Source organism: Jaculus jaculus, chromosome 5 (assembly GCF_020740685.1).
Source record: "Jaculus jaculus isolate mJacJac1 chromosome 5, mJacJac1.mat.Y.cur, whole genome shotgun sequence".
NCBI classification, from domain to species: domain Eukaryota; kingdom Metazoa; phylum Chordata; class Mammalia; order Rodentia; family Dipodidae; genus Jaculus; species Jaculus jaculus.
The window spans coordinates 41,272,549-41,297,338 of NC_059106.1; the positions used below are offsets into that span (position 1 = coordinate 41,272,549).

At 44.7% G+C, this 24,790-nt stretch overlaps 1 protein-coding gene across 1 annotated transcript; it reads right to left on the reverse strand.

The window, feature by feature from the left end:
* Positions 1–307: 307 nt before the first annotated feature.
* Nol9 (nucleolar protein 9) lies at positions 308–24,578 on the reverse strand. Its single transcript, XM_004657399.2, has 12 exons — positions 24,192–24,578; positions 22,684–22,903; positions 22,219–22,346; positions 18,099–18,234; positions 17,909–18,002; positions 16,988–17,085; positions 11,508–11,669; positions 7,670–7,973; positions 6,519–6,630; positions 2,285–2,462; positions 1,098–1,231; positions 308–668 (listed from the first exon to the last, which is right to left on the reverse strand). Exons 1-12 carry the CDS (start codon positions 24,576–24,578, stop codon positions 474–476), a joined length of 2,148 nt encoding a protein of 715 aa, XP_004657456.2. The 3' UTR covers positions 308–473.
* Positions 24,579–24,790: the final 212 nt, after the last annotated feature.

The following is a 24,790-nucleotide window of genomic DNA, read 5'->3' on the forward strand; positions in this document are numbered from 1 at the left end:
TTAGAAAACACACCGTATTAATCACATGACTGACCATAAAGGAAACCAGTGCCAAGTTCTAGACCACAGACCTGTAATCCTAGCACTTGGGAGGCAGGGACAGAAGGATCAGGAGTTTGAGTTCAGCCTAGGCTACATGAGAGTCTGTCTAAAAAATAAAAAGGGCCAAAGAAGTGGCTCAGTGGTTAAAACAGTGCTTTCTTGCAAAGCCTGCTGGCTCAGGTTTGACTTGCCAGCACCCATGTAAAGCTGGATCAAGTGGTGCATGCGTCTACTGTTCCTTTACAGCGTCAAGAGACCCTGGCATGCTTATCCACCCATGCAAATAAATAAAATGTAAAAATACAAAAAAAAAACAAACAAAACAATTACTTAGAAAAAGGGGGAGGGGAGGGAAGGGGGAGTGTGAGAAACTGCTGCTTATTAGGGCAGCGTGTTCTCCTACTGCCCATAAGACCACCACCCACACACCACTAAACCGCACCCAGCTTGCTGACAGCAGACTGTACAGAAACAGTTCCCGGTAGAAAAGTCTGATAAAACCCATGCTTAGGGTATAGTTTCTTTATATCTTGCTTAGCTTCTCTTAGTCCAATTTTCTCAGAAGCTCCAGGAAGTTTAAAGTTGTAATCTGTTGTGATGTAAGGAATTGCACCTTTGAGCCCATGCTGAAATGGAAGCACAAAGAAACTGCATGGAAACAGTCCAGACTCACCTCAAGCAGCAAGTGCACCCTCCCAGGAGAGCCAGCATGAAAGGGAGAAGGGATATGGACCTCTGGATCTTGAGACACTTAGTTCCCTTCATCAAAGTGCCCTGGCAGCAGCCAGCCACAGGCATGTCTGCACCTCCTCTGTCCAACTAGACTCCACAAACCAACCAACCAACAACCATGAGAGATGATGGCAGCATACTGTGACCAGCAAGCATAGGTGCCTCTGAAGACTTCCTCAGGGGTGCAGTCCTGTGGGGTCCACCTCTGCTCCTCATCCTGCCTCTTGCAGTAAGGGCACTACTCTAGGGCTCCTGACTATTTGTGACTGAACTCATGATCTTAGACACTTTGAGGACCCCAACACTGTCCCTACCATGCTTACCTGGTTTGTTAAGATACACTGTGGAATGGAAACAGTCCCGATGAGCAGACAGTTGACAGTCCTTAACTCCTCTGGGGGGAGAGGGGTGAGGATGTGGTACAGCCGCTTCTCCATGTCAATGCCTCTACAGATGCCTTCAAGACCAACAGTGAAGTCAGCCTAGCTAGAGACACCTAACACTCCCCACCACTAAAACCTAAAGAAGGGCCTTGACAACAGATTTGAATTTCTAGTCTGCTTTGCTTTGGAAATACAAAGTATAACTCAAAGACTCTTGAACTTTTTCTGTTCAGCTGTTAGGAACCAAAATGGGCTAACGTGAAGGCCTTGAATTGTAATTAAGGTGAAAAAAGCCGCCACATAGAGCATTCAAAGACTCTGGCTCTCAACCACCCATTTCCTCTCTATGGCTGGTACCAAAGGATACAACTTCTATGGAAGTACTTGTGAACACTGGGCTCTCAATGTGTTGCACAAATTCAACAGTGCATTTCATTGTTTAGGTTTTGCTACTTTGCAGTTACATAGTTTTAGCACCTTTCCAAAACTCCAAAAACACTGACTTTTCTGAGGTAGACTTGGTAAAGTTACTTGGAGATCACATGCAGACCTTCACCTGTGCAATGGAAGCATGGTGTGGCACAATTATATCTGGTCAGGTCCCCTGACTGCAGGGATTGACTTGAAGAGAGAAATGGTAACCCCATGCAAGTAGCTGGTTCACACAGGGAGAAGAGATAGAGAAAGCCAACCTTTTTTAAGATAGCAGTTACCAGATTTGCCAGTAGGCTGGATACAGCACAGTAGGCAGGGAATGAGTAGTAGTGGATGACAACAGTCTTGGAAGGGATCACATGCATGCCTGTGAAAGGATGGAGTAGTTCAGGGCCACACCCACCAGGGCCTCAGTGCAGGTGTCCATTGAATGTGTCTGAAAGCAGGTGTGGCTGTGCTGAAGGGCTATTCACCTACAGATCCAGCTAAAGCTCTAGCAACAGAAAAGATAATCTTAGAAAAGGTGTCCAGGAAGAAGAGAATAAGCCAAGGCCAGTGGGAATCCTAGACTCAGAGAAGCTTGCAGGAGAAACAAAGGGTCAGATTCCTTCCTGACCTCCTCAGCTGAGACATGTTCAAGTAGAAGTGGACTCACTGCTACAGGGAAGGAACATGGTTTACCCTTGACTCACCAAAGCCCAAACAGTCACATATTGGGTTCTGGGCCAGCAGGATGGGCCCCTTCGTATATCCCCTCATGTCATCCACAATCTTGCAAAGGCCAACCCAGCTGGCATTCACAGCGTACATTATGTGGGTGGGGGCGACATCAGAATGAATAATCCTGAGTGCAACGGCACTGAAAGGGACCTGTAGAAAATAAATGTGCATCTTACAAATTTCTACTTTGAAAGACTTTTTGTTTTAGATAATAACTTGCTACATGGCCCAGGCTGACTCCAAGCTTATAATCTTCCTACCTGTCTCCTAAGGGAAGAAATTCTAAGTGTGTACTATAATGGCTCACTTGCAAGATTGCTCACAAAAAATAGAGTGGATTGAACTCTTCAGGCAGGGTGCCTGGGGGGGCTCCAGGTCCACTCCAAATTTCCAAGTCCCAGGCTTTGGTCTTATTCTCATTAAAATACAATAACCTAAGCTAACAGGACCAGAGCAAAGGACAGCACTTGATTAAGCAAGTGAAGAGTTGTCATTCAAGACATCTGAGGCCTGTGGCTAAGGAGGTAGCCAAGACATTGACTGATGAGGAACTGCAGGAAATGTAGGATCAAGATACGTGAGGAGGAGATGGAGGCGAGCAGGAAGATGAGCAGGAGCTCCTGTGTGCCATGAAAAAGATCAACTTCCATCAGGCAAGTGTCTCCTTCTCACTGCAACACAGCAAGGTTCAAGGCTATATAACTATGTAAAATCTGGCTGCTTTTCTCTTTTCATTTTTAAAAAGTAACTGCATGCACACCTTTAATCCCAGCGCTCGGGAGGCAGAGGCAGGAGGATTACCTTGAGGTGGAGGCCAGCCTGAGACTACATAGTGAATTCCAGGTCAGCCTGGGCTAGAGTGAGATTCTACTTCAGAAAACAGAACAAAATTTATTTTACCTCTACTTCATCTGCTCAGAACAAGTCATTGCAGAGGAAGCGGTGACATGAATACTTCTCTCATGGCTAGCCTGAAAACCAGTTCCAGGGAAATGGCAACAGACACTGTGGTCACTCAAACTTATCAAAACAGAGATCCAGAGGCTAGAAAGAACTCAACACTAAACCAAATGTCTTTCTTTTTTTATTTTTAATTTTACTCATTTTTCATCTGAAACAGAGAAAGAAAGAGACAAAGAGAGACAAAGACCAACAGAGAAAATGAGTATGGGGTTGCCAGGGATTCCTGCCACTGTAAACAAACTACAGACATATGCGCCACTTAGTGCTTCTGGCTTACATGGGTCCTTGGGCTTTGTAGGCAAACACCTTAACCTCTGAGCCATCTCTTCAGCCCCTAAATCCAATTCTATCATGCCCACCAAGGCTCAAAGAACAAAGCAGAAGAGGGGGTAGAAAAATTATGAGAGACTCAGTGTGGGTGGGAATGACCTGAGGGACCATGTACCCCTCCCCACACCCGCCAGAATGAATGACTTGGCTAGGTCAACATGATGATTATCAGTAACTCCACAGAGGAAGACACTCAGCAGAACAGGGGTGGCAGAAAGGAGATATAAAGTACAAACTTTCAATTGTTTATCTTTTTTAGAGTAACAGAAAGAGAGAAACAGAGAGGAGAGAGAGAGAATTGTCATGCCAGGGCCTCAGTCACTGAAATCTAACTCTAGAAGCTTGAGTCACCTAGTGGGCATATGCAACCTTGTACTTGCCTCAACTTTGTGCATCTGGCTAACATGGGATCTGGAGAGCGAACATGGGTCCTTAGGCTTAGCAGGCAAGCACCTTAACTGCTAAGCCATCTCTCCAGCCCAAAAGTACAACCTTTTTATTAAATAAATAAATAAAGAAAGAAAAATCAACCAGGGGCAGAGCACGGTGGCACATGCCTTTAATCCCAGCACTTGGCAGGCTGAAGTAGGAGGACTGCCATGAGTTTGAGGCCACCCTGAGACTACAGAGTAAATACTAGGTCAGCCTGGGCTACAGTGAGACCCTACCTCAAAAAAAAAAAAAAAAAAAAATCAAAAAAAAAATATATATATAGAAATACACACACACACACACGAAATAGTCAATTAACAATTTTATCAGTAAGCAGAGACAGAGAGTGAGTATGAATAGGAACACTAGGGCCTCTTGCTGCTATACACAAACCAGACAAACGCACTTTGTGCATCTGGTTTTACATGTGTACTGGGGAACTGAAACTGGGCCACCTCTCCAGTCTTTTTTTTTTTAATATATTATTTTTATTTACTTGACACAAAAAGAGGGAGAGAGCGAAAGACAGCAAGAGAGAACGGGCACGCCAGGCCCTCTACCCACTGCAGACAAACTCCAGACACATGCGCACCATTGTGCATCTGGCTAACATGGGTCCTGGGGAAATAAACCTGGCTCCTTTGGCTTTGCAGGCAAACGCCTTAACTGCTAAGCAATCCCTCCAGCCCAGTTTTTTAAAATTTGATTTTCCAAGGCTCAGGGTCCATGGCAGAAGACATAGCAGAAAGAATGTTAAGAGTCAGAGCCAGGCCTGGTGGTGCATGCCTTTAAACCCAGCACTTGAGAGGCAGAGGTAGGAGAATCACCATGAGCTCAAGGCCACCCTGAGACTACAGAGTGAATTCCAGGTAAACCTGAACTAGAGCAAGATCCTACCTCACAAAAACAAAAAACAAAACAAAGGAATGTAAGAGCCAAAGGAAGGGTAGGACTCCTTACAACGTGCTCCTCCAAACACAAAATGGCCTGGATATCCATGACCTCACAGTGCCTGACACTACCTACACAGAACCATCCTAATAGGAAGAAAAGATCATGAAATCAAAATAAAAGAGAGACTGATTGAGAGGGGGAGGGGACATGATGAAGAGTAGAGTTTCAAAGGGGAAAGCGAGGCAAGGGAGGGAATTACCATGGGATATTGTTTACAATTATGAAAGTTTCCAATAAAAAAATAAAAAATAAAATAAACTGGAGAATAATGCTAAAAAGAGAGCAAAAAAGGGCCTCCAATCACTGTTAACTCCAAACACGTACACCACTTTGGATATCTAGCTTACGTGGGTCCTGGAGAATAAAACCTAGGTCCTTTGACTTTGCGCCTTTAACCAATAAGCCATCACTCTAGCTCTCTTTAGTTTTCTCTTTTCTTTTTTTTTTCTTTGGTTTTTCAAGGAAGGGTCTCACACTAGTCCATGCTGACCTGGAATTCACTACATAGTCTCAGGGTGGCTTCACATTATGCAACCAAAATCACTCTGAGTCTTGATCCTCCATGTATCAAGTGCTGGGATTAGAAGAGCATGACACCACCCCTGGCTAAAATCTGCCTTTGAAAACACAAACTGCCCCTCAACCCTCCCTGTATATAACTTTAGCCATTACTTTGAATCTATGTTAGACTTTTAGAAGTGTTCTCTGACATCAAAGTTCTTTGTAAAACGGCCTGCTGGTTGATCCCTTTACTTCTCAAGGCAGAGCTGGAGCACATCAGAGTATAGGTAAGTCAATCTGACCACTCGCCATGTCACTGTGCATTGCTTCACTCTGGCTATACATAAGTCTCCACAGACACAAACATAAAGCAACTTCTTAGACACACACCTGACCCATGTCACTACAAGCAGAAACTGTTCTTCAAAGGCTTCAGTTTTCAGATGAAACCTGAGAGCAATTTTCTCTTGTATAAAACCCGGCAGTCTTTTTTTCTGGAATTTGGTTAAGTTAAATGCTACTTGTTTTGTCTTCAAAATAAAACACTGTTAGCTGAGAAAAAGAATGTGGGATCAGGCTAGAGAGATGATTTAGCGGTTAAGGCACTTGCCTACAAAGTGGTGCATTCCTATAATCCCAGCACTCAGAGGCAGGGGTAGAAGGACGCTTAGAACTTGAGGCCAGCTTGAGACTACATAGTGAATTCCAGGTCGGCCTGGACTAGAGCAAAACCCTACTTCACAAAGCCAAAAAGAAAAGGAAAGCACAGGTAATCGACATCACATGGAAGTACACCCATGCCCATGCCGAACTGGCCGACCTAGAACCAATGTCAGCTCTGCAGCTTTTGGTAGGTAACTCAGCTTCTATTTCACTTTCTCCATTTCAAAAATGGGGGAAATCACAGGGCTGTTGTGAAGATTTAGAGTGGAGAGTTATATAGGACAGAAGAGTGCCTGGTGCATAGGCAGCCAAGGAAGTGTCTAATCAGTAAACAAAGACGGTTTCTCCCAGCATTCCGATTACCTGATAGGGTGTCAGACCGTGTAAAGGGCTAAGTGGCTTTGGCAGTGGAGGCATCAGCTGGCTAAGGTAACCTAATACTGCCAGATCTCGGAAAATTCTGTTATAGGAATCCCTGAAAAGTAAAGCAGAGGGATATAAGTAGAGACTTTTAACACTCCACCTCCCACTTAGTAACTGAAGGGAGGCCATCAAACAGAAAACATCTGGAATAGCACAGTGGACTTGACTTTGCGCTTCAAAGATGTCCACACATTAAAGCTGGGGTGTGGCTCACTGGCAGAGCACCCAGCACTGAAAAAAAAAAAAATCTCCAACTTAACATGAGCAAGTCCTACCTAGACATAGTGGTGGTATAAGTCTTTAATCCCAGCGCTCGGCAGGCAGAGGAAGGAAGATCACGGTGAGTTTGAGGCCACCCTGAGACTACATAGAGAATTCTAGGTCAGCCTGAGCTAAAGTGAGAACCTACCTTGAAAAACCAAAACCAAAACCAAACCAAACCAAACAGGAGGCCTAAAAAGACCACCAAGCTCTCCCAGCAATTGAAACCACTTTTCCACTGTAAATACCTCATTCCCCTTCTTTAAATGCATAGTTGTGAAAGATGAAATATCAAAAACCTTAGGAGTACTCTTTTCTTTGTATTTATGCATTCATTCATCTACTGATTCATTCATTCAGTTAGGGTCTCATGGAATCCAGGAAGCCTAAAACTCATTACTATAGCTGAGAATGAACTTGTTTTTGATGAGACCTTCAACTTCTAATCCTCCTGCCTCCACTCCACTACTGCGACTACTGGTATATGTCACCATACCCCACTTTACGAGGTGATGGGGATCAAATACAGGGCTTCAGGTATGTTAGGTAAGTAGTCTACCAACTGAGCTACATTTCCATCACTTTTTCGTTTTTTTTTTTTTTGTTTGTTTGTTTCTTTTTGAGGCAGGGTCTCGCTCTAGCACAGGGTGACCTAGAATTCACTAAGTAGTCTCAGGGTGGCCTCAAACTAACAATGATCCTCCTACCTCTGCCTCCTGAACGCTGGGATTAAAGGCGTGCGCCACGATACCTGGCTCAGGAAGAGAGAATAGAATGCTTTATTCAACTGTAGAAAACAAAATTCTTTAGGCAAATGACATTTCACTTACCTATTTCTTGCATTTTTGCTACAAAAAAAGAACTCTGAGCGCACACACATTAGCTTATGTCCAGTGAAGAAAACAGGGCTTGAGTCTTTCTCTTCATCAATAAATTCCAAATTGTCTCCAAATTCTGGAAGTTGAAAACCTCGGTATCTCCTTTTGATTTTGCTTTTTGTGTACAAGCCGTCCATGTCATCCACATACTCTGAGGTGAGGGTGGGCATGTATTTACTATTGGGAGAACTCAACTGAATAACATGGCTAGGAGACAGCAGGCGGATCAGATCAATAAGCAGCAGAAGCCCTTCATCTGTAAGGGGAATGAGAGAAGCACAGCAGCTCAATGATACCCAGGGGCTACACAGCAAGTTTAACATCAGCATGGGCAACCAAGTGAGAGCTTTTTTTTTTTTTTTTTTGGTTTTTCGAGGTAGGGTCTCACTCTAGACCTGAAAATTATGTGTGTGTGTGTGTAAGAGAGAGAAAGCAAAAGTGAAAGAGAAAGAGAAAGAGAGAGGGAGAGAGAAAGAGAGAATGAGTGCACTGGTACACTAGGGCCTCGGGTCTCTACCACTGCAATTGAATGTCCAGCTCAGCCTAGACTGAGACCTTACCTCATAAAACAAAAAATACAAAAAACAGAACAAACAAACTAAAAAACAAAAAAACAAACAAACAACAACAAAAAAAAAAAAAAACCACGCATACCACACATAACCCATGGGCTGGAGATGGCTCAGCAGTTACAGGTGTTTGTTGGCAAAGTCTGACAACCTGGGTTCAATTCCCCTGTAACCATTTAAAGCCTGATGCCCAAAGTAATGCATGCATCTGGAGTGCCCATTCTCTCCCTTTCCCTGCAAACAAACAAATAAAATTTTTTTGAATAATTTTTTTTGAGGTAGGGTCTCACTCTAGCCCAGGCTGACCTGGAATTCACTACGTAGGCTCAGGGAGGCCTCAAACTCACGGTGATCCTCCTACCTCTCCCTCCCAAGTGCTGGGATTGAAGGCGTGCGCCACCATGTACAGCCTAATAATAATTATTTTTTGTATGAGAGAGAGAAAAAGAAAGAACGAACGGGTATGCCAGGGCCTGCAGGCCACTTCAATGGAACTCCAATGTGGACGCCATCTTGTGCGCATGCGCAACCTCGCACTGCTGTGTCACGCTGTGTCTGACTTACGGTGCCTGAAGAGTCGAGCATGAGTGCTTCACAGACATGTCCGTAACCACTGAAGCATCTTAACAAAGGCAAATGCCTTAACCACTGAGCAATCTTATTTTTATTTTTTGGTTTTTCTAAGGTAGGGTCTAGCTCTAGCCCAGGCTGAACTGGAATCCACTCTGTAGTCTCAGGGTGTCCTCAAACTCACAGCACTCCTCCTACCTCTGGCTCCGGAATGTTGGATTAAAGGCATGCATTACCACACCTAGGTCCATGCTCAGTTTTATGAGGTGCTGAGAACTGAACCCAGATTTTCATCCATGCTAGGCCAATACTCTTAACAACTGAACTACATCCCTTGCCCCTAGGCTACTATTTTATTTATCGAGCTGGATGGATGGCTTAGCAGTGAAGGCGCTTGCCTGCAAAGCCAAATGACACAGATTCGATGACCCAGGACCCACATAAGCCAGATGCACAAGGTGGTTCATTTGCAGCAGCTGGAGGCCCTTGCACACTCATTTTCTCTATCTGTCAAATAAATAAATAAAAATTAAATAAACAAATAAAAGTTATCTCTAGGGCTGGAGAGATGGCTTAGTGGTTACGGTGCTTGCCTACAAGGCCTAAAGAGGACTCAGGTTCAAGTCCCCAGTACTCATGTAAGCCAGATGCACAAGATGGCACATGCAAAAATAATAAAATATTTAAGAAGAATTTAGCTGGGCATGGTGGCGCACACCTTTAATCCCAGCACTCAGGAGGCAAAGATAGAAGGACTGCCGTGAGTTCGAGGCCACCTTGAGACTACATAGTGAATGCCAGGTTAGCCTAAGCTAGAGTGAAACCCTAACTCAAAAAAAAAGGGGGGGAGCTAGAGAGATGGCTTAGTGGTTAAGACATTTGTCTGCAAAGCCAAAGGACTCAGGTTCGATTCCCCAGGACCCACGTAAGCCAGATGCACACAGGATACATGTGTCTGGAGTTCATTTGCAGTGGCTACAGGCCCTGGTGTGCCCTTTCTCTGTCTGTCTCTTTTCTATTTCTCTCACTCTCTGCTTGCAAGTAAATAAATTAAACAAAGAATTTTTTTTTAAATTATCTTCAAGTTGGGCATGGGGTGCAGTTTGAGTTTGAGGGCAGTCTGAGACTAATTCCAGGTCAGCCTGAGCTAGAACAAGTCCGTACCTGGGGAAAAAAAAAGTTATCCCACATACTATAAATGCAGAAAGGCAGTCACAAGTAGGGGAAGAGGAGCATTAAGTTAGAGTTCAACAGGAGAAAGAAAGAAGCAGGCAAAACTGGGCATGGTGGCACAGGCCTTTAATACTAGCACTCAGGAGGCAGAGGTAGGAGGATGGCCATGAGTTTGAGGCCACCCTGAGACTCCATAATGAATTACAGGTCAGCCTGGGCTAGAGTGAGACCCTACCTCGAACCCCCACTCCCCCCACAAAAATAAGAAAAGAAAGAAAGAAAGAAGCAGGCATTATAGATTTCAAAAAGTTGGCAGAAAGGTATCAAATGTTTTTATCACAAATAAATATAATACTAGATACGGCAGCATACACCTGTTATCCTAGCACCTGGGAAACACCATAAGCTTGAGATTAGCCTGAGCTACATATCAAGACTCTGTTCCCAAATCCAAAAGAGAAAAAGAAAAAAAAAAAAAAAAAGTGGTAAAGGTGGGTAGTGCATTTGGTAATCCCACTACTCTGCACTCAAGAGGGAGGCAGACATTGTGGAAAACAGTGTGGAGGTTCCTAAAACAGCTAAAGATTGATCTACCATATGACCCAGCTATAGCACTCCTAGGCATATATCCAAAGGACTCATCTCATTTCCTTAGAAGTACGTGCTCAACCATGTTTATTGCTGCTCAATTTATAATAGCCAGGAAATGGAACCAGCCTAGATGTCCCTCAACTGATGAGTGGATAATAAAGACGTGGCACATTTATACAATGGAGTTCTACTCAGTGGTAAAGAAAAATGAAGTTATGAAATTTGCAGAAAAATGGATGGACCTGGAATGGATTATACTAAGTGAGGTAACCCAGGACCAGAAAGCCAAGTGCCACATGTTCTCCCTCATATGTGGATCCTAGCTACAGATGATTGGGCTTCTGTGTGAGAATGAAAATACTTAGTAGCAGAGGCCAGTAACTTGAAAAGGAGACATAAAGGGAAGAGAAAGGAAGGGAGGAGGATACTTAATAGGTTGATATTGTATATATGTAATTACAATGATTGTAATGGGGAGGTAATATGATGGAGAATGGAATTTCAAATGGGAAAGTGTGGGGGTGGGGAGGGAGGGAATTACCATGGGATATATTCTGTAATCATGGAAAATGTTAATAAAAATTAAAAAAAAAAAAGAGGGAGGCAGAGATCTGAAGCTGAAGGTCATCCTGAGCTACGTAGGGAGGGAGTGTGACATGGTGGCACACTCAGGCAATTCCATACACTTGGGAGATGGAAGCAGGAGGATTAGGAAGTTCAAGGTCATCCTAGACTACCTCATGGGCTATTGAGATCCTATTTCCAAATACCAAAAATGTGAGGAGATCCATAGTTGATCATTATACAGCACATACATGTACCAAAAAAATCACATGCAATCCCAATATGTAGTATGTTTTTCTTATAATGACTGTACATGGCCTTACCTGTCACCCAGCCCATCGTGTTAATGATAAGTGGGGACTCTTTCTTGTAAGAGCTGAATACGTATTTGACTATCTCAATGTAATTCTCACAGTCATTTTTACAAGACGTCTTCCCATAATATACCATCTTCTGTGGTGTCCTCTGGTGGGTGAAAGGTGGTCCTAGGAAGACAGAGATCACAGTGACTAAGTGCATAATGCTCCAGAGGTTTCATCCCCAATACTACCAAACTGAAGAAATTAAGCCAGGGCTACCAGAGCAGTGTGGAGGGTTTTGTTACACTACCACCCCTACCAAAAATCCTTGGGAAATCTGAGAGAAGCACCTATAATTCCATTTTTGGAAACTAAGCTTTCAACTTACGCAAAGACATGATCAGTCTTATACACCCAATTAATCACAATTATGTCTTGATAATAGCCATTCATTTAACTACTGTCTGCTACACCTGTTCAAGGTACCTGGGGCACATCTGTGAACAAATTAATACATCGCCAGGCTGCAGAAGATGGCTTACCGGATAAGGCATTTGTTGGCGAAACCGAAGGATCCAGATTTGATTCCCATTGCCCATGGAAAGACAGATGCACAAGGTAGCACATGTACCTGGAGTTCATCTATAGTGGCTACAAGCCCTGGTGTGCCCATTCTCTCTACCTGCCTCTTTCTCTGCACCCTCAAATAAAAAAGTAAATAAATAAATAAATAAATAAATAAATGTTTCATGTTAATTTACCAACCTTGAATGCAAGCCTTAGATCATACACTAGTATTTAGAAATAAAAAATAAAATCTTGGGCTGGAGAGATTGCTTAGTGGTTAAGCACTTGCCTGTGAAGCCTAAGGACCCTGGCTCGAGGCTCGGTTTCCCCAGGTCCCACGTTAGCCAGATGCACAAGGGGGCACACGCATCTGGAGTTCGTTTGCAGTGGCTGGAAGCCCTGGCGCGCCCAACCTTTCTCTCTCCCTCTATCTGCCTTTCTCCCTGTGTCTGTCACTCTCAAATAAATAAATAAAAAATGAACAAAATAAAATAAAATAAAATAAAATCTCTACCTTTGTGGGGATTACATCCTGATGAAAGTTCAATTAATAACCTTCAGCAATCCCTGACTAATCCAGGTATGGTGCTACACATCAGAATCCTGGCAGACTGTGGCAGGAGGATTACCTCAAAACTGAAACTAGGCATAGAGGCTGAGGTGGTGTTGGAGATACAAAGAGAAGTGTGTGCATTCTGACTTACTGTGGACTTCTGGTGTCTGCAAAGAAATAATTTCCTCAACTTGTATAAAAACTGAGAATTGTGTTTTACTGTTCTTTAAAGCTCTGCTGTGCACACAGAACCTGTGTGTATCAACATTTGAACAGCTAAAGAAAAACCAAAAAAAAAAAAAAAGGAAATTAAGTTTTATTTTACTTTGGGTTTTCTAGGTAGGGTCTCACTCTAGCTCACGCTGACCTGGAATTTACTATGTCGTCTCAGGGAGGCCTTGAACTCATGGCAATTCTCCTACCTCTGCCTCACAAATGCTGGGATTAAAGGTGTGTACCATCATATCCAACAAGTTTTGGGTTTTCTTTTTTTTCCTCGGTGCTAAGTACCAAATCCTGAACTCCAGAAGTTCTGATATATTCTCTAACATGAATGACTTTGAGAGCATTATGCTACTGAAAACAGGACAGATTCCAAATGACTCCACTTCTCTGATGGAGGGCAGACAAATTCAAAGAGGCAGAAAAACTAGAAAGCTACTACCAAGGATTACCAAGTGATAGGGCACAGGGAAGCTTAATGGGCACTGCTTCATTTTGAAATAATCACTGTCAGGTATTTATTGACAGTGATAAGTGTTCCATAACATTGTGAATGGTTCTAAGGGAAGAGTTAGGGGTTGTATAATGGACACTGCTTCATTTGAGTCAATCGCTGTCAGGTATAGACAGCTTTAAGGGTTCCACAACATTGTGAATGGATTTAGTATCCTTGAATCATACTCTAAGGAACAGGTAAAAGTATGACTATAATCTGTATATATTACAAATTTTTTAAAATGCAGGATTTGCCAGGCATGGTGACTCATGCCTTTAATCCTAGCATTTGGGAGGCAAAGGTAGGAGGATCACCATGTGAGGCCACCCTGAGACTACATAGTGAATTGCAGGTTAGCCTGGGCTAGAGTGAGACCCTATCTCAAAAACCCAAAAGAATGAAATTACAAATAAGTGAAATTTTTTAAAAACTTAAAATGCAAGATTCTATCCACACGGACCCTAATCCTAACCCAGCACTCAGGAGGCAGAGGTAGAAAGATTGCTGAGAGTTGCTGGCCACCCTGAAAGTACATAATAAATTCCAGGTCAGCCTGGGCTAGAGCAAGAAGACCCCACCTCAATAGACCTGGCATGGTGGTGCACTCCTTTAGTCCCAGCACTCAGGAGGCAGAGGTAGGAGGACTGCTGTGAGTCAAGGCCAGCCTGAGACTACATAGTGAATTCCAGGACAGCCTGAGCTAGAGTGAAATCCTACCTTGGAAGAAAAAAAAAATTCTTGGAGCTGGCGTGGTGGCACACGCCTTTAATCCTAGCACTCAGGAGGCAGAGGTATGAGGATCACTGTGAGTTCAAGGCCACCCTGAGACTACATAGTGAATTCCAGGTCAGCCTGAGCTAGAGTGAGACCCTACCTTGTAAAAACAAAAAAAAAGCAGACATTATTTTATATTGCATTCTGAAACAGGATAACTAAGGAAAATTTGCAATTAACTCTGGAGACTGCTAACAGCATTTCATCCATACTCATTTCTCAGCTAACTTACAGAACGTTATATATAAGATGTCAGTATTAGGTCAAGGTGTGTTTCTAATTTACACAGAACAAAAATAAGACACAGCTCCCTTTCCTACAATGGAAACATGCTCTGGTTTTTGGAGGCCAGGGGAACAGTTACACAAAGAACACAGATTTAGCAAATATATACTCATGTTTCATTACACACACACATATATTTGCCCCAGGGGTAGTCTCATTCTAGCCCAGGCTGACCTGAAATTCACTCTGTAGCACAGGCTCATACTGATTGTGATCCTTCTACCTCAGCCTTTCCAGTGCTGGGACTGAGTTACATTCCCAGCCCCATATTTTATACTTTCATAAAGAAGTTTGGGTTAAGTACCATTACTTTTAATTTTTTTATGTTTTTTAATTTTTACTTATTTACTTGAGAGAGAGAGGGAGACAGAATATGGGTATGCCAGACCCAACATCCACTGTAAACGAACTCCAGATGCATGCACCCCCTTATGTATCTGGCTTACATAGGTGCTGGGGAATTGAACCTGGGTCTTTTGGCTTTGCAAGAAATGCCTTAACCACTAAGCCATCTCTCCAGCCCACCATTTCTTTTAAGTATTATAAAGTCAATAAAATCTCTTTCTCACATACACACAAATAAAATAAAATAAAATAAAATAAAATAAAATAAAATAAAATAAAATAAAATAAAATAAAATAAAATGAGGGAGAGAATAAGGTGCTGGAGAGACGGATTAGCAGCTAAGGCACTTGCCTGCTAAATCAAACGACACAGGTTCTATTCCCCAGGACCCACATAAGCCTGATACACAATGTGATGCATGCATCTGAAGTTTGTTCATTTGCAGTGGCTGAAGGCCCTGGTGCACCCATTCTATCTGCCCCCTCCTCCTTCTTTCTCTCTCAATAAATAAAACTAAGAAAAAATAATAACAATAAGGCCAATCATAGTGGTACACGCAGCAGGGTGTGGTGGCGCATGCCTTTAATCCCAGCACTGAGAGGTAGAAATAGGAGGATCACCATGAGTTCAAGGACCCCTGAGACTCCATAGTGAATTCCAGGTCAGCCTGGGCTAGAGTGAGACCCCACCTCGGAAAAAAAAAACAAAAAAACAAAAAACATAGTGGTGCAACCTTTTAATCTCAGCACTCAGGAGGCAGAGGTAGGAGGATCACTGTGAGTTCAAGGCCACCCTGACACTACATAGTGAATTCCAGGTCAGTGTGGGCTAGAGAAAGTCCCTACTTCGAAAATAAATAATAATAATAATAATAATAAGGGTTGGAGAGACTGTTTAGTGGTTAAGTGGTTAAGCACTTGCCTATGAAGCCTAAGGACCCCATTTTGAGGCTCAATTCCCCAGGACCCATGTAAGCCAGTTGTACAAGGTGGCACATTCATCTGGAGTTCGTTTGCAGTGGCTGGAGGCCCTGGCACACCCATTCTCTCTCTTCCCCTCCCACCCTCCCTCCCTCTCTCTCTCTCTGCTGCACTCAAATAAATAAATTAAAATAATACTGCAAAAAAAAAAAAAGAAATATGAAATACAGGTGGGTATGGTGACACATGCCTGTCATCTCAGCACTTGGAGTGAATTCCAGGTCAGCATGGGCTACAGTGAGACCATGCCTTAAGAAAAAGAAAAAGAAAAAGAGAGGACTGGAGAGATGGCTTAGCGGTTAAGGCACTTGCCTATGAAGCCTAAGGACCCAGGTTCGATTCTCCAGGCCCCACATAAGACAGATGCACATGGTGGCACATGCGTCTGGAGTTCATTTGCAGTGGCTATAGGCCCTGGCACACCCATTCTCCCTCTCCCTTTGTCTCTAATAAATAAATAAAAATAAAATCTTAAAAAGAACACACTTTTCTTAATATTCATACCCTTATATTAATGCTACTCTCACTTTGGGTAGAGAATCTTCTCTTTTCAGATGGCAGTGACCTCGGGATGACTCAGAAGGTATCATAGTGCTGGAAAGAAGTGACTAGAATACTGAGTAACATCTCGACCACACATTCCAAGGCTCAGAGTCTAACGCTGAAGAGGTAGCAGAAAGAATGTAAGAGCCAAAGGAAGAGTAGGACTCCTTACAACGTGCTCCCACGAAACATAAAATGGCCTGGATATCCATGACCTCATAGTGCCTAACACTACTACACAAAACCATTGTAAGAGGAGGAAAAAAATCATGGCATCAAAATAAAAGAGAGACTGATTGAAATGGGGAGGGGACATGATGGAGAATGGAATTTCAAAGGGGAAAGTAGGGGGAGGAGGGTATTATCATGGAATATTTTTTATAATCATGGAAAATGTTAATAAAAATTGAGAAAAAAAAAAAAAAAAGGAGCCAGGCTTGGCGGTGCTTGCCTTTAATCCCAGCACTTGGGAGGCAGAGGTAGGAGAATCACCATGAGTTCCACGCCAGCCTGAGACTACATAGTGAATTCCAGGTCAGCCTGAGCTAGAGTGAGACCCCACCTTGAAAAAACAAAAAGAAGGCACCTTTAATCCCAGCACTTGGGAGGCAGAGGTAGGAGGACTGCCATGAGTTTGAGGACACCCTGAAACTACATACTGTCAGCCTGGGCTAGAGCAAGACCCTACCTTAAAAAAAAAAAAAAAAAAGCAAGCAAGAAAGAAATATAAATACATACCCAGAACTGGTTCTGTAATGTTAAGTAAAGAAATGCAACCAGCAGGAGTGAATTCTGTCTGCCCCAGATCACATTCCAAATAGTCAACGCAGGAAATACTGAAAAATTTTAAAAAAGAAAGGAAACCGTAACTCGCTTTACCCTGCAGAAGGGAGAGAAGCACATGACGACGACTTTACGAAAAGACATGGTACAACCCACCCTATGTAGCTCTAAGTGGGAAATCCCAAGATGCCTGTCATAGTACAGGCATGGCCAGCATCCACTTAAACACGCATGCTGTGTTGCCTTAAAAACAAAGCAATTCTCTCAAAAAGAAAACAAGGGAGATGGGACTAGAGAAATAGCTTAGCGGTTAAGGTCCTTGCCTACAAAGCCAAAGGACCCAGGTTCGGTTCCTCAAGACCCACGTAAGACAGATTCACCAGGTGGCATATGCATCTGGAGTTTCTTTGCAATAGCACCACCATTCTCTCTATCTGGCTCTCTCTCTCCCTCTCTCTCTCTCATCAGAGCAAGACTACCCCTGCTCTTTAAGTTTGCAAATGACACCCAGACCAGACCCAACATAATCCTGAGACCACATTCCTCCTCCTCTATAGGCAAGGCTGGATCAGCCTGTCCTGGAGCTGTCACTGTCTTCCATGAAGAGGACAAGAAAGGGTGTCACTGCCCAGCTGAGCTGCTCTGGAAGTGTAGTAACTCTACAAGTCAGGGTGTATTCCCAGAACGTTTCTCCAATCAAACCAGACATGGTGACTTATCCCTATCTGTGGCACTGGGGAAGAAGAGGCAAAGGGAGTGCCTGAGTTCCAAAGCCAGCCTGGACAATAGACTTACCCTGCCTCAAAGTTTCTCCACATTTTTATTTCATTGCAAAAACCTAGCAATCTGCCAATGTGAATAGCAAGGCACTCTTACCTATTTAACAACTGGTTAACCAGGTACCGGATAAAAGTGGACTTTCCAATGTCCTGAGTTCCATACACCAAGATGACAGGGCAGCCATCCACTTCTGGAGGCAGAACAAACATCAAGCCTTGGCGTCAGCCAGTCTTTAGGACACTAAATATGAGCAGTAGTTCCAAATTCATCAAGGTAGGTTACTCACCACAACAAACACTGACTAACTCTTCCAGTGCTGAAAAGGCGCTCTCACTTAAGCAAATACGTTTTTTCTTTTTTTGTCTTCTGATGCCAACAGACCTCAGAGTTACATATTCATAATTAATCTTCGTAGGAGGATTCTGAAGTACAACAATTTAAATTTTAAGGAAAGTTGGAAAAAATACAAACCTGCATATTTCTCTTAAACCTAATAGAGTTCTAAGTTACAAAAACTTTGGGCCTTGGGAGATGGCCTGGCAAAGCCTGGCAGGTTTAATTCTCCAGTACTCAGGTAAAGTCAGACACAAATTGTGACCCATGTATTTGGCATTCATTTGCAGCTGCAGGGGATCCTGGCATGGCCCCTACCCACATACTGGACCAATCTGACCTGAAATTCATATGCAGTCTCAGGGTGGCCATGAACTCACAGTGATCCTCCTACCTCTGCCTCCCAAGTGCTGGGATTTAAAGGCGTGCAGCATCACACGCAGCTTAAATGTAATTTTTTTAATTTTTATTTTTGCTTTGTTTTTTCAAGATAGGGTCTAACTCTACCCCATGCTGATCTGGAATTCACTATGTAGTCTCAGGGTAGCCTCAAACTCATGGGGATTCTCCTACCTCTGCCTCCCGAGTGCTGGGATTAAAGGTGTGCACCATCACATTCTGCTAAGTGTAAATAGTTCTTAAAAGGAAATTTGGGGGCTGGAGAGATGGTTTGGTGGTTAAGGTGCTTGTATGAGATGCCAAAGGCCCCGAGTCCAACTCCCCAGGACCCACGTATGCCAGAGGCACAAGGTGATGCACACATCTGGAGTTCATTAGCAGCAGCTAGAGGCCCTGGCGAGCCCATTTTTTCTATCTGCCTCTTTCTTTCTCTCTTTTAAAATATCTTTCAAAAATAAATAAATAAAAGGTCCCTCCCTTGCTCTCACCACCCCAAATCTAAGCCATCAGAAAGTCTGGCAACGCCCTTCCTGAAGCTGCCCATGAGAAGTTGAACAGTGGACCCACAGCTATAGATTAGGCTGATGCTTTGGGATGAATAAGGACAAGCTTCAACAACATAAAGCAAACCACAAAGCCATATGCAAAAAGTTGAAGGGATGTGGAGGACAGGTGTGAAAAGGTGCACTGGTGTCCTAAGAGGAGTGGGAGGAAACCACAGGACCGGCATGGAACTAAGGGAGGCTCACCAGGAATGTGCCCACCATACAGAAGAGCACACCCTCACGAGATCAAAAGCACAGAGGACAAAGACACCACAGAAGAGCTTGTATGAGCCTGCCATGGTAGCTCTTATAATCCCAGCACTTGAAAGGCTAAGAAAGAAGGATCACTAGTTTGAGGGCAGCTTGGGCTACATAATGAGCTCAAGGCTAACCTGGGCTACATGCAAAATCCTTTCTCAAACAATAAAAAGAGGGGCTGAAGAGATGGCTTAGCAGTTAAGGCACCTGCCTGTAAAGCCCAAATACCCAGTTTCAATTCCCCAGGACCCACATAAGCCAGATGCACAAGGTAGTGCATGCGTCTAGAGTTCATTTGCAGTGGCTGAACGCTCTAGTGCAGCCATTTTCTCTATCTGCCTTTCTTTCTCTCTCTCAAATAAAAACAAAATTTAATTGAAGAAGAAAAAAAAAGACTGCATGTAGGCACTGGGGATATAGCTAGTTGGTAGAATGCTTGCTTGCATTGCAGTAAACCCTGGCCTTACCACCAGCACCACATAGATCAGGCATGGTGGCCCATGCCTGTAATCCCAGAATTTGGGAAGTGGAAACAGGATGATCAGAAGCTCAAGGTCATCCTTGACTACATAGTAAGTGTTAGGCCAGCCTGAGACACATGACACCTGGTCTCAAAAGAAAAAGAATGCCAGGTTGGGAAGATGGTTCAGTGGTTAAAAAAGCATGCCAGCCTGGGTTCAATTCCACAACCACCCACTAAGCCAGACAAAAAGTGAAGTGACACCAAGGGTCTAGAATTTGTTTGCAGAGACCAAAGGCCCTGGTGCATTACAAAGATACACACACCTCCTCCCACAGATAGAATGACAGACAGACAGAGTGCATCTGACCCACGGTGTCTCAAGAAGCCAAGGCTTCCTCCTGACAGGATTCCTTCCGCTGAGGCACTGAACAAGCTGCTGTGCTCTGCAGTGGATCATCAATCACATAAACCAAGAAAGGCAGTACATTCCTGTAGTCCCGACGGCAGTACTGGGGCAGGATAATCACAAGATCCAGGCTACACTGGGCTACATAAGACCCTGACCAAAGAAAAAAAGGACTAGGGAGATGGCTCAGCCGTCAATGGTATTTCCCTGCAAAGTCTGTTGGTCCAGGTTCCATTCATCAACAATCACATAAGGGCAGTGGCAGAAGCATTTAGTGTCATCTGCAGAGGTAAGAGAACCTGGCATGCATGCATGCGCATGTGTGCACACACAGTAATGGCTGGAGACACGGCTTAGTGATTACAGTGCTTGCCTGAAAGCCGAAAGACCCAGGTTTGAATCTCCAGACCTACAGACGGCAGATGTACAAGGTGGTGCATACATGTGGAGTTCCTTTGCAGTGGCTGGAAGGCCTGGCATGCCCATTTTCTCTCGCTTTCTCTCTCTGCCTCTTTCTCCCTCAAATAAATAAGCAAAATTAAGAGCTGGGTTTGGTACCTTTAATCCCAGCACTTGGGAAGCAGAGGTAGGAGTTCGAGGCTACCATGAGACTTCAGAATGAATTCCAGATGACCCTGGGCAACAACGAGACCCTACCTTGAAAAAACAACAAAAAATAAAACCCAAAATCCAAAAAAGGAGCTTCGTGGGGCTGGAGAGATGGCTTAGCAGTTAAGGTATTTGTCTATAAAGTAAAATGACCCAGGTTCAATTCCCCAGAAGCCATGTAAGCCAGATGCACAAGGGAGCACATGCATCTGGAGTTTGTTTACACTGGCTAGAAGTCCTGGTGTGCCCATTTTCTTTCTTTCTTTCTCTCTCTCTCCCTATTTCTCCCTCAAATAAAAAATATTAAAATCCTAGGCGTGGTGGTGCACACCTTTAATTCCAGCACTCAAGAGGCAGAAGTAGGAGATCTTCATGAGTTCGAGGCTACCCTGAGACTACATAGTGAATTCCTGGTCAGCCTGGGTTAGTGTGAGACCCTACCTCGAAAAACAACAAAAAAAGAAAACTTAAAAAAGCAAGCAAGCCTGGGGCAAGAGGATTAAGTTCAAGGCTACCTACAGATACCAGGTTATCACCAAGTAATGGTATTAGGTGTGATGGGGCACATCTTTATTCCCAGTTTGATAGGAAGCTAAGACAGGAGGATCACCATGAGTTCAAGGCCATACTAGACTACAGAGTGAGTTCCAGGTCTGGACTAGAGTAAGACCTGCCTCATAAAAAACAAGGGCTAGAGAGATGGCTTAATACTTAAGGCACTTACTTGCAAAGCCTATGGACCCAGGTTCAATTCCCCAGCATAAGTCCAATGCACACTCTGCTCCCCATACCCAAGTGGTATATGCATCTAGAGTTCAACTGCAGTGGGTAGAAGCCCTGGTGTGCCCACGGTCTATCTGCTTCTTTCTCTCTCTCATAAATAAATCTTAGGGCTGGAGAATGGCTTAGCAGTTAAGGCATTTGCCTGCAAAGCCAAAGGACCCAGGTTCGATTCCCCATGACCCATGTTAGCCAGATGCACAAGGGGGACACACATCTGGAGTTCATTTGCAGGGGCTGGGGGCCCTGGCACACTCATTCTCATTCTCTCTCTGCCTTTCTCTGTCAAATAAGTAAATAAAATATAATTTAAAATAAGCTCTAAACAACAACAAAAAACTGGTTCTTCCTCCCAAGGTCACATGGCCTTGGAAGCAAATAAACTCCCCGTGGTGGACATGACAGTTGCTGCCACGCTTTCCATCTCCACAGCACCACCACCTCTCCCCTCATTCATTTCTCCTGCCATGCTTAAGCGTGGCGTGACATTCCAAAACACCCACCCTACTCCCAGGATGGACAGACTGCGCAGTAAGAGAACCTCCTGCACAGCCATTTAGCTTGACTTCTCTAGTGCAGGTAACCAGCAAAGCTGAATGAAGTCCGGCTTTACCTCTTGCAAGAACACACTTGACACGCCTGGGTAGCTGCTTATAAAGTTCACAAGGGGGCTCTTCAGCTTCTCCAGCAAAATGACAGAATACAGAGGAGAAAAGTGCTCTAGCACCCAATGTCTGTCAGCTGCAAAGAGAAAAATAAACACCTCAGAAGCAGTCACTCTGCCACACTCCAGGACTACCATCTCCTCTGCTGACCCGTTTGCGCCTTTGAGGATATAACACAGTAGGATTGATTTTTCCACATATGGACGGAGACACCCAATCCAGGTTTGCCAACTGTTAGCTTCATGGCCTTGGAAAATTTGTATCATGTGCAAAATGGTAAAAATAATACTTTTTTTTTTTCAGAACCCTTGTGAGGGTTTCAAGAGCTATTGAAAAGTGCTAAGCACTTTGCCTGAGCCCCAGCAAGCATATAACATCACTAGCCATATTACGGAAGACCGTCAGCAAAGTACCCAGTTTCAGATGAGGTTTCAGCAGAGCCCGAATTTCCCTTCTGATCTCCTTTTCACTCTTCTCAGGCATCTGGTAACAAAGCGCGTTGATACTTATGTATGCGTGGGTATAGGTAGAGAAGACATCTTGGGCAGGCTGGCCATGGCCCATGGTATGACCATATATTTCCAACTGGCCATAGAGGCAGGTCACACGGCAGACCCCACTAAAAGTAAAACCCTAACAGGGAAAAAAAACAGTAAGAAAAAACATCATGGATATTGTTATTAAAGTATCAAAGATCCAAGCAGGGGTGGTGATGTACCCCTTCTATCCCACCACCCAGGAGGCTAAGTAGGAGAACTGCCCTGAGTTCAAAGCCATCCTGTGCTACAGACTGAGTTCTAGTCATCCTGGGCAACCATAAGGCAGGGCTGAGATAGCTCAGCAGTTACAGGCACTTGCTTGCTAAGATTCAATTCCCCAGCCTCTACATAAAGCTGAATGCACGTGACACATGCACGTATGATGAAAACAATGGAAGGCAGCAAGGCGCGGGGGTGTACACCTTTAATACCAGAACTCAGAAGGCAGAGGTAGAACTGCCATGAGTTTGAGGCCACCCTGAGAATACATAGTGAATTAAGGGCCAGTCTGAGCTAGAGCAAGACCCTACCTGGGGGGGGGGGGGGATGAGCATGGTGGCGCACGCCTTTAATCCCAGCACTCGGGAGGCAGAGGTAGGAGGATCGCTGTGAGTTGGAGGCCACCCTGAGACTACATAGTTAATTCCAAGGCAGCCTGAACCCAAGAGAGACCCTGCCTCGAAAAAACAAATAACAAAAAAGAAAAAATTAAAAAAAGGCAAAGCCAGGAGAATCCCAAGCTCAAGTTCATGGACCTCCTGATCTGACATTCATTTGCAATCTCACAATTCCTTTGCAGTAATAAGACTCTGTCTCAAAGAACCCGCAAAACCAAAGGACTCAGGATCAATTCCCTAGGATCGACAAAAGCCAGACACACAAGGTGACGGTGCCTCACACACACTCACACACACACACACACACACACACACACGCGCGCGCGCGCGCGCGCGCGCGCAAACAAAAATTAACGAAAAAGACGCACAGCTTGCCAAGTTTCTGGCTCCTGAGTATCCCAAGCACAGTCCATGTCAGGCTGCCCCAGTTTTGACTCTTGGCTCTGCCTCATTAACTTCATGGCAAGTAACTTGGTTTGTAAACAAACACAAGAGAGAGGGCGAAAATCGCCCACAGAGAGCTACGAGTGCACTTAATAGTTTCCAACACCTGAAAACATCTTTTTAAGACCCTGGCACATTAGTGCCGCATAAATGAGATCTATTAATTTTTCTAGTATGAAAAGCCCTTTCGGCTAGGACTTTTTTTTTTTTTTTAAAGCAGGAAGCCCTGTTACCGCTGCGAGGAGGATGGACTCGAATCCGACTTGCAGCCAGTGGACCGCGGTCCTCGCTCTTTCCCGGGCAGCTCCGGGTGAGACCCACCTCCTCGGCCGGCAGCATCAACACCATGCGGCCCAAGCCCACCGTCCGCACTAACTGGCCCGCGTCTTTTGCAGGGATGCTCGGTGCTGGCGTAGGGAATGCTGTCGGGCTCGGTACCCGACAGGGAACCGGGCTAGGGGTCGAGGCCTTGTGCTTCCGGGTCGTAGGTTTGTCCGACCCCAGATTGACGCTCTCCTTCCAGTCCGCGCCAGCCGCCTGGGCCTGCAGCAGCCGCCGCCGCAGCAAACGCCGCCGCTCGCATCGGTGCACGCCTCCGAGCCGCCGATGGCACCGACGGCTGAAAACGACCTGGGACCGCGCCTTGCGGGCCCGGAGCCACGTCGAGCGCCCGGGACTCAGCTTGAGCCGTGCCTCTGACTCCGCCATGCTGCACCGTAGTTGCCTCCAGAGCGAGAACCTCGCGAGACTCCGTCGCTCCGCCCCACGCGCCGTTACGTCGCCCAGAGGAACGCGTCTGGAGCTGCTGCGCCCTCTGCTGGCTATTCTTGATATCACGCCACAGTCCCCAGGCAGCCTTGGGAGGGCTTTGCGGTCCCAGCGCCATTTACATTATGCAAAATCCCCAGCCCGGCAGGCTG

Excerpts from the sequence above, each read along its gene's own strand:
- Nol9 (XM_004657399.2), bottom strand. The coding sequence starts at position 24,578 with ATGGCGGAGTCAGAGGCACGGCTCAAGCTGAGTCCCGGGCGCTCGACG. Across the intron at positions 18,235-22,218 it reads CAAGTGTGTTCTTGCAAGAG|AATCCTCCTACGAAGATTAA; the intron begins GTAAAGCCGGAC and ends GTTGTACTTCAG. Across the intron at positions 18,003-18,098 it reads GTTAGTCAGTGTTTGTTGTG|AAGTGGATGGCTGCCCTGTC; the intron begins GTGAGTAACCTA and ends TTCTGCCTCCAG.